A 12533-nucleotide genomic window follows, 5' to 3' on the forward strand; every position below is an offset into this window, starting at 1 on the left:
TAGGCTTTGAACGCTCACAGTAAAGTGTCACCTATTTATTTGACAGATGTTTTTATCCAAAGTGACTTACAGTGCTTTCAGGGTATATTTGATCAGTATTTGTGTTCCCTGGGAATTGACCTATGACTTTGGTGTTGCTAGCACCATACTCAATATGATACGATGGATTGGAACTTTTGAGTCACAGTCTATGTGACTGCTTCTAAGATTTTTTTTTGTCAAAACCAGCTCATTCGAGAACTGAGTAGGTTAAGTTTGATTCAAGACCGAGACCAGATGAGGGTCAAGTGTTTTCATAACCAATTTATTCAAAAATATATTCAATAAATATAACATCACTAACAAAAATAAATACATAAAATAAAATAAAATAAAATAAATAAAAAAGTAATAAACTATACTAAATAAACTAAAAATTAAGAACATTCTTTGGCTAAATGTAACACATTCTTCATATCATGTTGTTTTATTGACATATTTCTGTATTTGAACACTTACTGTACAAGTATATAAAAGCTGATACATTTTAGCAAGTTATACTGTATCTTTCAGCATATTGATATATTGATATTGATATATTCTGATGTTTATCATGTTTATTTTGTTATACCGGTAACTAGCAGTAAAGAAGAAGAGAATCTAATGACCAGTTAACGCCATGCTCCAGTTAACTCCACTGTTCCCTTTCAAGGGAACTCCCGTTGCGTCGAGAAAATGACGCTGTGGGAACGCTTTGCGTGATGACGTCTTGAAGCACATGTAAAATCAGTCCAATGGTGTGGCGGAACGTCAGAGGCGGGTGACGTCACGTACCAGGAAACTATAAAAGCCGGCCCAAAACAGAAAACGAAAGCTTTCTGAGTCTTCAGTTGCGCTCTGTGTTGAAATCTGTCCTTGTTATTTGGTGTTGTCTGTCTCTATATATATATATTGATTCAGTTATGGCGAGCAAGCAGCAGTATCGAGTGTGTGTCCATCCCTGCCCGCGTTATTTAACGGGAGGTGACACACACACTCTTTGTGTTGTTTGTTTGGGAGAGGAGCATGCCCAGTCAGCACTCGAGGGTGGTGACTGTGAGCATTGCTGTGCGCTTCCATTGCGTACGCTCCGATCCCGTTTGGCTCGGTTCAATCCCGACCACGTTCCCCAGGGCTCGGGTCCCGCCGCGGCTGAGGCTCGGCGGCGATCTCAGACCTGGGGTTCGCAAATGGATCTGTCAGTGGATGTTGAGACGGGCTCTGCCTTATCTCAGCATCAATCTGACAGATCCAGTGCCTCTCATCAGGGTGCGGAAGCACGCGCTGCGGTTTCTTCCCCCCTGATAGAGGCACCAATACTGCAATTGTCCAGCTCTGAGGAGTTGGATGTTGTGAGTGTTGAAGCTGAGTCTGAGGATTCGCCACCTCAGTCTCATGCGTTTGAGGAACTGCTCGATGTGATTACTAGAGCAGTTGACAGACTTTCTATTGAGTGGCCAGAGGATAGGCAGGACGTTCGCTCGAAAAGTAAGCTCGACGAACGCTTCCTGCCATCTCGTGCTCAGCCTCAGCGAAGAAGCCTGCCGTTTTTCCCCGATCTCCACACCGAGGTGTCGAGATCGTGGGGAAAACCGGTTTCATACAGAGTTTATGCACCTCAAACATCTCATTATTCATCTATTCAGAAATATAAAGATTATGGTTATGGGGAGATGCCGAAGGTGGAGGAGACGCTTGCGAGCTATCTCTCTCCAGCAACGGCATCTTCCCTGAAAGCTCCTTCACTTCCCTCTAAACCAGTAAAATATACTTCATCCCTGGTTCATAAATCCTATGCAGCCGCTGGTCAAGCAGCAGCGTGTCTGCATACGATGTCCATTATGCAACCATATCAAGCAGAATTATTGGGGGATTTAGAGGAGGGCGGGGGAATTGGTCCCGATACAGTGGCTGAACTACGCAGAGCCACAGATTTGTCTCTCAGGGCCACCAAGGAGACCGCTAAATCAATCGGGCGGTCTATGGCAGCCCTGGTGGCCACTGAGAGGCATCTGTGGCTCAACCTGAGTGATATAAAAGAGAAAGAAAAACATGTTCTTTTAGATGCTCCGGTTTCCACTGTGGGTTTATTTGGCGATGCAGTAAACAGTGCAGTAGCTAAATCTCAAGAAGCTGCTAAACAGGCAGCTGCATTGCAGAAACTCCTCCCCCGCCGTTCTTTCTATGAGGCTGCTGAGCGGGAGCAGCCTCACTCCTCTAAAAAGAGCGCTGAGCACCGTGCCACTCAAAAACAGAGCGTTTCCTCCCGTGCTCCCCCACAAAAACCTCGGGGACACGGAGGGCGCGCTCAAACCCAGCAGTCTTCGAGGGGTAGAACGGATCTGCGGACCGTTATTACCGCCAAGAAGGCTGCTGGGAAAAAGTCCTGACGTCCGAGGACCCAGGACAAATGAGGGTAGTCCCCCCCGAAGTAGAGCGGTTAACACCTCATTTTACGGTGCCCGTCTCTCTTCGGTGCCCTCAGGGGGCCGTTCTGCCAACCCTGCCACCTCTGGTGTTACAGGGCGCAGCGGTCTCCGGCGAGCACATATCTCAAGGTCCACCCGGAAACGTAGTGGCCTCGGGATGCCCGCCCCCTCCGAGGAGGGTGCTAGAGCAGTCTGTTCGGTCGTTCCCTGCCGGTTCGCCGTTACAGGGCGTCGAACCGACTACTCAACAGCAACAAAATCCAGAAACCAGTCTCGAGAGGCTGGTACCTCTAGTAGAATCTTTGACAGCGTGGAAGCTACTGTCAAATGTTTCTCGTTGGGTCCTGCAGACCGTGGAAAAAGGGTATCAGATACAATTCAAGAAACGCCCACCTCGGTTTATGGGGGTCCTGCCCACAGTGGTGGGCCCCGAGCAGGTTCTGGTTATGGAACAGGAAGTGAACACTCTGTTAGAGAAAGGGGCCATAGAATATGTACCTCCCTCCAGCAGGGAAACCGGGTTTTACAGCCGGTACTTCATAGTTCCAAAAAAGGACGGGGGATTGCGTCCCATTTTAGATCTTCGAGTTCTGAACGAGACAGTCATGCAGCTCAAGTTCAAAATGTTAACATTGAGGCAGATCGTGCCACAGATCAGGTCCGAGGACTGGTTTGTCACGATAGACCTCAAGGACGCATATTTCCACATATCCATCCGTCCGTGTCATTGGAAGTTCCTGAGGTTTGCTTTCGGGGGCAAAGCATACCAATATCGAGTTCTTCCATTCGGCCTAGCTTTATCACCCCGCACTTTCACCAAATGCATGGATGCAGCTCTGGCGCCACTGCGCCTCCAGGGTATTCGCATTATGAACTACATCGACGATTGGTTGATTTTAGCTCATTCGCATCAGATGGCGGTGCAACATCGAGATGTTGTTCTCGCCCACATGAAAGAGTTGGGGTTACGGCTGAACGCCAAGAAGAGTGTGCTTTCTCCATTACAGAGGACCACTTTTCTAGGCGTGGTTTGGGATTCTGTGTCGATGCAGGCGCGCCTGTCACCGCCACGGATAGATTCCATCCTTGCAGCTGTGAAAAGTGTAAAGCTAGGCCAGCTACTCACTGTCAAACAGTTCCAGAGACTGTTGGGTCTCATGGCAGCAGCTTCCAACGTGATACCTTTTGGACTGCTACACATGAGGCCCCTGCAGTGGTGGCTCAGGACCAGGGGGTTTTCCCCGAGGGGCAACCCATTTCGCACAATCAAGGTCACGCGGCGATGCCTACGTGCCTTGGTTATGTGGAAGAAGCCTTGGTTCCTGTCCCAGGGCCCAGTGTTGGGAGCTCCTTGTCGTCGCAAATTGCTAACGACGGATGCTTCCCTCACGGGCTGGGGAGCGATCCTGGAGGGTCGCTCGGCTCAAGGTCTGTGGGAAGACCATCATCGTTCCTGGCATATCAATCGCCTAGAGATGTTAGCTGTCTTCCGGGCTCTGAGGAGCTTTATCACAGATCTCAGGGGGCACCATGTGTTAGTACATACGGACAACACGTCGGTAGTCGCCTATATCAACCACCAAGGGGGTTTGCGCTCGCGCCCGTTATCCAACTTGGCACGCCATATCCTCTTGTGGTCCCAGGGGAAGTTACTGTCACTCAGGGCAGCTTACATCCCCGGGGTACAGAATATAGGAGCAGACACTCTGTCGAGGCAGGGGCCGAGGCCCGGGGAATGGAGGCTCCACCCCGAGGTGGTGGAGCTGATATGGAGGGAGTTTGGCCAAGCACAAGTGGATCTGTTTGCGTCTCGAGAGACGTCTCACTGTCCACTTTGGTTCTCCCTCACGCATCCAGCTCCTCTCGGACTGGATGCTATGGTACAGACGTGGCCGAGGCTACGTCTGTACGCCTTTCCCCCAGTTGCTCTGCTCCCGGGAGTTCTGGAAAGAGTTCGCAGGGACCGGGTCCATCTACTTCTTATAGCCCCGCGCTGGCCGGGCAGAGTATGGTTTCCCGATCTTGTGTCCCTCCTCGACGGGCATCCTCTGGAGTTACCCGTCAGGAGGGACCTTCTGTCCCAGGCAGAGGGCTCGATATTTCACCCTCGGCCAGAACTGTGGAACCTGTGGGCTTGGCCTCTGAGGGGGCCCAGCTCATAGAGTCAGGTCTCTCAACCGAGGTTGTTGAGACCATTCTACAGTCCAGAGCTCCCTCCACGAGGAAACTTTATGCCCTGAAGTGGAGAGTTTTCACTTCCTGGTGTAGTGACCGTCGGTTGGACCCAGTCCACTGCCCAATTGGTACAGTGCTGGAGTTCCTGCAGGACCGGTTCACTGCAGGTCTGACCCCGTCCACTTTAAAGGTTTATGTGGCGGCCATAGGTGCTTACCACATTCCTTTGGGTGGAATGTCTGTGGGGAAAGACCCTCTGGTATCTCGTTTCCTTCGTGGCACTTGGAGGCTGAGGCCTGCAGTTCGCTCTAGGGTGCCACCTTGGGATTTGTCCTTTGTGCTACAAGGCTTATCCCAGGCCCCCTTTGAGCCCATTGAGGAGGTTCCTGAGAAGTTTCTTACTCTGAAAGCTCTTTTCCTTCTGGCTATTTCTTCTCTTAAGAGAATAGGGGATCTTCAAGCATTGTCGGTGGCTCCGTCATGCTTAGAGTTTGCTCCGGGTATGGTTAAAGCGTTCCTTCATCCGAGACCGGGTTATATCCCCAAGGTCCCCACTAATGTGGCTAGACCTATTGTTCTGCAGGCCTTCTGTCCTCCTCCCTTTCAAAATGCTGACCAGGAGGCTAATAATTTGCTTTGCCCTGTGCGGGCGTTAGACGCTTACGTCCACAGAGCTGCCCTGTGGCGTAAAAGTGATCAATTATTTGTGTGCTTTGGGTCCCCTAACAAAGGGGGCCCGGTGTCTAAGCAAAGGATGAGCAAGTGGGTGGTCGAGGCTATCTCACTTGCTTATGAGGCGGCTGGGCAGCCTTCTCCTTTGGCTGTCCGGTCGCACTCGACGAGGAGTATGGCGGCCTCTAAGGCCCTTATTTCAGGAGTTTCTTTACAGGACGTCTGTGATGCGGCAGGCTGGTCCTCACCGCACACTTTCGTCAGGTTTTACTCTCTGGATCTAGACTCTGCTCCAGGGTCTCATGTTTTGTCTTCCTAGTGCTGCTCTACGGATTTCACACAGGACAGACATTTGTAGCTATGGAGGCGTTGGTATAGACGTTCCCACAGCGTCATTTTCTCGACGCAACGGGAGTTCCCTTGAAAGGGAACGCCTCGGTTACGACTGTAACCTCGGTTCCCTGAAGAGGGAACGAGCGTTGCGTCGCCCTGCCATATCTCCTTCATGCCTGTCAGCTCGACTTCAGACTTTTACGAAGCTTTCGTTTTCTGTTTTGGGCCGGCTTTTATAGTTTCCTGGTACGTGACGTCACCCGCCTCTGACGTTCCGCCACACCATTGGACTGATTTTACATGTGCTTCAAGACGTCATCACGCAAAGCGTTCCCACAGCGTCATTTTCTCGACGCAACGCTCGTTCCCTCTTCAGGGAACCGAGGTTACAGTCGTAACCGAGGCGTTTGAACTGAGTCGATATTACTTTTTTTCTTATCACAAGCACAAAGCTTATTGCTTTTAGCTTATTGGATAGGAGGCTTGCTTTTAATGTTTACCATTGTGTCAAGTTTTGTTTATGCATAAACAGAAAACTGCTGATTAATTGTAAGATTGATTTAAAAATGTATATAGAATATTGAAATGAAAATAGATTAAATCAGGAAATCAATATTGTCAATTTAGCCCTAATAATTATTGGATTTTTTTTTAAGGGACTCAACTGGTCTAAGGAATAAGTCAGATTTCACACTTGTTAGAATCCGATTCCAATTGCTCCTGACTCCATTACAAGACCAAGACCATGCAATTTCCAATCTGGTCTTGAGTAGCAAATGATGATTTTTAATATCGTTATCATGTTTATATTATAGCCCTTTCACAATCAAAATTAGGCCAAGTTCAGGGGTTTAAAAAGGATTGATCGGATAATTAAAATTCAATGTCTCAATTATGTGTAAAAAAAATAAAAAAATAAAATAAAAAGATGATCACTGTAACAATTTCCAATAGGTTATAGAGGCCAGGAGAGATTGAGAAAACAAATACACAATTTAATTTATGAAAGTTCATGCTGAATTCAGATTTCTGCAGCTTTAGTAATAACAAATGTTAATTGTTGTTGTTTTCTTCCCCAATTGTGAATTATTATACATACAGTATTCTGAAATATTTGGAAATCTTTAAATGTGCCTTAACACACAATCATAATGGAATGGAATCAAGAATGATTGAATCAATAAACATTAACACCCCTGTGAGTCACTCATCTCATATGTCACAATGGTGGGAACTGTAAATGCAGTTTACAGTTGAGAAGCTGGAGAAGAGTGGAATTATGTTTGTCCCACAATTCTGCATGCACAACATTATATTTTAAATGCTGGCTTGGAAACACCCATTTTATCTGCCTCATCTCTGAATTTGCTGGAATAATGGGATAATGTATAATTAATTGAGCTTTGTTAAATTTTAGAGAGCACAGATGGCAGGTATTAGGGCACTGATCAAGTGAAACCTTCACAGGGGAAATAAGACAACTGCACATATTTAACTTTTTGGTTCCAAAATAGATTTTCGTTGAAAATAATTTCTTCTTTGCAATATCATTACAGTGATCATTCATTATAATTTTTCCTCAAAAGTACAGTTTGTGTGAATGCAAAAAAGCTATTTTGTGTGCTCAGTAAATGATCTTGCCACACAAATCTTGTGGCACAAATATAACTCTATAGAGAAGTGCGCTTATGCGTCACATGCACTTCAGTTGGCTGTTTCTTTATTGTGTTCATGTTTATGTTTGCTCCTATGTCATCAGTTTCTATTCTACAGCCCTTTGTTTCAATGCTGAGAGCTCCCTCTCTCGCTCGCTGTGTGTGTGTGTGTGTGTGTGTGTGTGTGCTTGTGTGTGTGTGTGTGTGTGTGTGTGTGTGTGTGCGTGCGTGCGTGCGTGTGTGTGTGTGTGTGCGTGAATTGTGGCACTACTCATGATTACTCACACTGCCCTCAGCACAACACTAGTGGAGGCTGTTGACAAAATAGCTATGATTATATATATATATATATATATATATATATATATATATATATATATATATATATATATATATATATACATATACATATATACATATATATACATATATATATATACATATATATACATATATATAAGTCCTCTCCTCTGAGAATGATCCTCTGGAGACCATGTTTTCTGGGATTTGTTTTGTGGTTCAGCTCTTTGATTGTCTCTTATCCTGCTCATTATAATTTTCCCTTGAGTGTCTTTGTTAAATTTCACTGGGATTTCAACAGCTGGTACTGAAATGGTTGCTTGTCAAATCTATCCCCTTCTCCATGCACAAATATTGCTGCATGCAGTGTAATGAAGGAAAGTGTGTTGTGCAGACTAAACTGCAAACTGTCTAGAGACAATTGTACCATTAACATCTTTGTTGATGTCCAGATGGAAGTTTTTATTTGCATTGCTAACACTTTAGATGTTAAAATTTAGCTTTTGTGACAAAATCAGAAAAGTCCATTTAACTCAATCCAGGACTGTATAGCTCAGAAGGACAAAATGCACTATAAAAAGTAGCCCATACATGCACTGTATTCATCTGACAGATTTGTGAGAGTAAATTATTTGTAAATATAACTATTTTTATGTCAATGATAAAACACTGCAGCTATAATGACGTTCAACATCATAAATCTTGGTGGAACATGTCATAACGTTCCACCTAAATAGACAAAAACATGATTCAATTTGCAAGCTCCAATGGAGGGAAAGATTTTTAGTGAATGTACCACTTACATTTTTAACTGCTTGTCACTTTATCGTATGACTTAGAAAACAGTGCACTATATGCTTTAACTGTAATAAACATTGGCCCATTCCGCCATATGTGCAGAATTAATTATATTACATCAGTGCATTTGCTTGAAAGGTCCTAAATTACATAATAAAACCTCTTCAGCAAATCTTTGCATATTCAGGTATATTAAGCATGGTAAATGATCCAATCTGTTGATTGTGAAGTCAGTGGCATTGAGTAGGAACCTCCAACATTATACTTTAAATGGATTACAACATTAATCAGTCAAATAATTTGAGACTTCAGAGAGCTCATCATTTTTAATGAATGTTTATGTCTCTGTATTAGTATATTAGGGCTTTATACAGTATGTGAACCAGGCTTTGAAACATAACAGATTTTTGGTTTGTTTCTGCAACATTTTGTGGAATGGTTTTAGACAATAAAAGTCTTTAATGAATTGACTCTCAGTGCTGAGAGTACTACACTCTTATCGGTAGCTAAAATAACCAAATGCACCAAAATATGAAATAAATGAACGCATAAGGTTCAGGGATTTGGAGAACTTTAAATGACAGGTGTTTCAATACTGGCGGATATTCGGTGTAGCTTTCTGCAGATTCTTTCTGAGGCTGCCATTCATTTACCCACATAAAATCTTTTCTTTCTGTCAATTAGTTGCCGCTGAGAGGGTCTGATGGGCAATTTGCTTCCCAGGGTGAGGCACAATATCCAGGCACAAAGCATTTAAATACTTCCTGAAACTAGCAGATTTGAAGCAGAACGGAACAGTTCTTTAATTACTTACCCATTACAGATCATCTCTTAGGTCTTACATCAATATGAAGAATGGCTTTCATAAGACTGCCATCCTCTGAAGATGACTTTATATTTTTGGTTCATTTTAAATTATACATCTCTGAATATTAGTGACAGATGGACACCTGTGAATAGAGATTCTTTCTCATGACAATTTGAGGGCTGCCGTACTTAATTTGTCCATATCTCATTTGTATTATTATTTTTTTAATATGTACGTTTAAAGATTACCAATTGGCCAAACATAACTCATTTTGACAGGCTTGAACTCTTTTTAATTGCTACATGACTATGTCTTGCAGATATCCGTGGACTGCAGGTCTTTCTGGACCAGACATCAAGACAAGGTTTGGATGTATCTCTGCAGCGAGTGGATAGGAACATCAGCGGCGTGTTTTCCAGTTTGTTCACCTCCATGCGCACAGAGGAACTCAACCGCTACAGGGACACTCTCAGAAGAGCTATCCTGCTTTTGAGCCCACGTGGAGCCCAGGTCTTCATCCATCAGGTTTGTGCTGTTATTACCGTAATTCTAGCACAGAGTGGTCACTGGGGTAAGATGAGCCTGTAGGTAAGTTGTCCCACCTCTGGTAACTAGTTGTAATTTGACCAGGAGTGTATAGTGATTCACTTGTTTTCTTGATGCATCATTACAAATCCTGCAGTGCATTTGCATCAATCTCGAAACATGAATATATTAATAATTTGTAATTATTTGTTTAAATGCTAAAAACTGATGTCTTAAGTCAATCCAGCCACTGATAAAGCTGCCAACTCATTGTATGGCCAGTTAACATTCGCGTATTTGAGTTAACACAGTTATTTATGTTGGCAAATGTGCATTAGGTCTCAAGCTCAGTTCCTGGAGGGTCACTGTCCCGAAGTGTTTAGCTCAAACCCTAATTAAACACACCTGAACCAGGGTCTTCAGGAATACTGGGCTGTGTTTGAAATCACCCCTTTACCTTCATTCACTATTCCCTACATCATCGGTTCCCAACAGGGGGGTCACGGCCCACAAGGGGGCCTCAGCGAGCTCTGTGGGGGGTCGCGTCGTATTTTGAATAGTTTTGAGCAATGAGTGTATAATGTATATGTATATAATGAGCGAGTTCATCATAAATCCATTTTCCAATCCGTGTTTTTGTCTTATCCTGAATCACTATGGTACACCTATAATAAGTGTTTACATTGAGATTTTACACTGGTTCGGATCGCTGCCGCTGCGGAGTAGCCCAGTACCTGCGTGACTCGTCATAGACGCACACAGAGAGAAGTAGTTCCGGCTACAATGTTCTTCCGAAAGACGCATTATTCTGTTAATAAACGCAAGTTTATTATCGCTCGCTATAGCGCCAAAAGCGTCAAAAATAAAGCCTCACATTGATAAAGCCTCACAAATAATATGCAAGTATTGAGGTCCCAGACAGCAGTCATTTAGTAATAGCCTATATACTTTTCCCTACACACCAGTGTGAATATTTTTGTTATTGCATTTCAAATAGGGCCAGTTTATAGGCTACTCCTAGGCTTACGTTTTTAAATTACAAAGGTCCTAATGTTTTTGTTATTGTATTTTCAATATTATAGGCTATTATTTGTGCATAAACATATCTGGTTATAGTAAACATACCGTTTGTTTGAAAACAACATATCCTGTCATCCTTGCTGCAAGCTTACAAGAGCGATAATATCAATAAATGTGAAGGGGGGCCCTAAAATATTTTCTTGGGAAAAAGGGGGTCTCAGACAATAAAAGGTTGGGAACCACTGCCCTACATTACTCCACTAATGTTGTCCACTTGAAGCAGTGAATTAAAACAAGTGAGTGAATACATCATTTGTACATTCGTTATTGCAGTTCATTGTGAGATTAACGTCCACTATGGTTTCGGACACCACTACAAACGTCTGTCTCCTCAAACAGCACCCTAATTAAGAGTATAGGAGGCGATTTCGGACACAGCCCTAGAAACTTCCATGCAGGTGTTTTAGAGCTAGTTGGAGCCAAACTCTGCAGGACAGTGGCCCTCCAGGAGTACAGTTTGACACGTCTTGAAGTAACAGCAGCCTAATATATCTACTGCTTTCTATGTACTTTGTGTTACTTGAATGACAAAAGAAAAATACAATCACTTATCTTGACGGAATAACTTTTGTAGCTGAATTAACGCAAGTTTAATTTATACAGTGAAGAATATGCAGTGTTATTTTACATTTGATTATACAGTTTCTATAGAACTTGAATACTTATCAAATCATTAATCAGAATTGAATCAGATCAGAATTTGCGAAAACAACAAAAACATTCATGAATCGAATGAATATCTAACCCAAAGATTCACAGCCCTACATGTGACCATAAAATGCCCTTTATGGAGAAAGCCATCTTGCCCTTGCACGTTCATACTAAGTTTCCATACAGCAAGTCAGAACAAATTTATGTCATAGCAAATTTACCCAGATTTTTGAGACCGCTATGATCCTATAAATGAGTTAGCTAAAGATTTATCCTGATTTTCCAAATGGTGTCTGAGGGGTGACATAGTTATAATCCTCTGTCATATTACATATTTCTGTATTATATGTACTTATCATACAGCAAATCCTAAAATATAATTACATAGGCTAATAGTACTTTATATATATATATATTCTCTTTTGTCTCTGCCTGGAGGAAAACTTAAGTGAAAACGGATTCATTATGCCCTACAAAAGCTGTCACTTTTGTTGCATCCCTCCATAATGACTCTACAAATGACCTGACAGGCTGGCACACCTTCACTGTCATTATCTCAGCATCTGAAGTACACTCCTCCACTGATCTGAGGTCATACACATCCGTTAACATCACACATTGGTCTTAACAAGCTCTGTGGGATCTGTACTGGAATCAGTCACTCATGCTGGCAGGATGCCCATCACTGCCAAGAGCAAGAGTATGACTTTCTCATGCATATGGATTATGCCATAAAACAATAGCCAGCTGTCTGTAATCTCCTGTGCTAGTGGGAACTGATTGATTTTTATTAGATTAGCCTTTGATGCTGCATCCCTTTGACTGTAAATATGAACAAAATACAGATTAGATCCTGCAATTTGGATGGAGTGTAGTTTTTACACACCATTCCGTGAATATAATGGGAGTTCATGAGTGATGAAACAAGAAAGTGAATGTGTAAGTGGATGTATGTATCGAATGTATGGATGTATGGATGGATGGATGACAGAAAAACAGACTGACAAATAAGTTAAACAGACAGATATGAAAGTGTCACCGCTAACCATTTAATTACTCCCAACACTGATATTTAGGTATTTTAGGTTG

The 12533-nt window shown here is 43.3% G+C and overlaps 2 protein-coding genes across 5 annotated transcripts in view; one reads left to right on the forward strand and one right to left on the reverse strand.

Annotated features, from left to right (window-relative positions):
- Positions 1-12533, forward strand: part of grid1b (glutamate receptor, ionotropic, delta 1b) — a 503970-nt gene that overhangs the window by 292643 nt on the left and 198794 nt on the right. For all 4 annotated transcript variants that reach the window (XM_082151397.1, XM_082151399.1, XM_082151398.1 and 1 more), the window contains exon 4: positions 9508-9713. In XM_082151397.1, coding sequence (XP_082007523.1) covers positions 9508-9713 — 206 coding nt within the window. The remainder of the gene's footprint in view (positions 1-9507; positions 9714-12533) is intronic.
- The window catches only part of ccser2b (coiled-coil serine-rich protein 2b), a 435236-nt gene that overhangs the window by 9586 nt on the left and 413117 nt on the right, over positions 1-12533 (reverse strand). The window lies entirely within an intron of this gene.

Source organism: Leuciscus leuciscus (genome assembly GCF_965113295.1).
Source record: "Leuciscus leuciscus genome assembly, chromosome: 21".
Classification (NCBI taxonomy): Eukaryota; Metazoa; Chordata; class Actinopteri; order Cypriniformes; family Leuciscidae; genus Leuciscus; species Leuciscus leuciscus.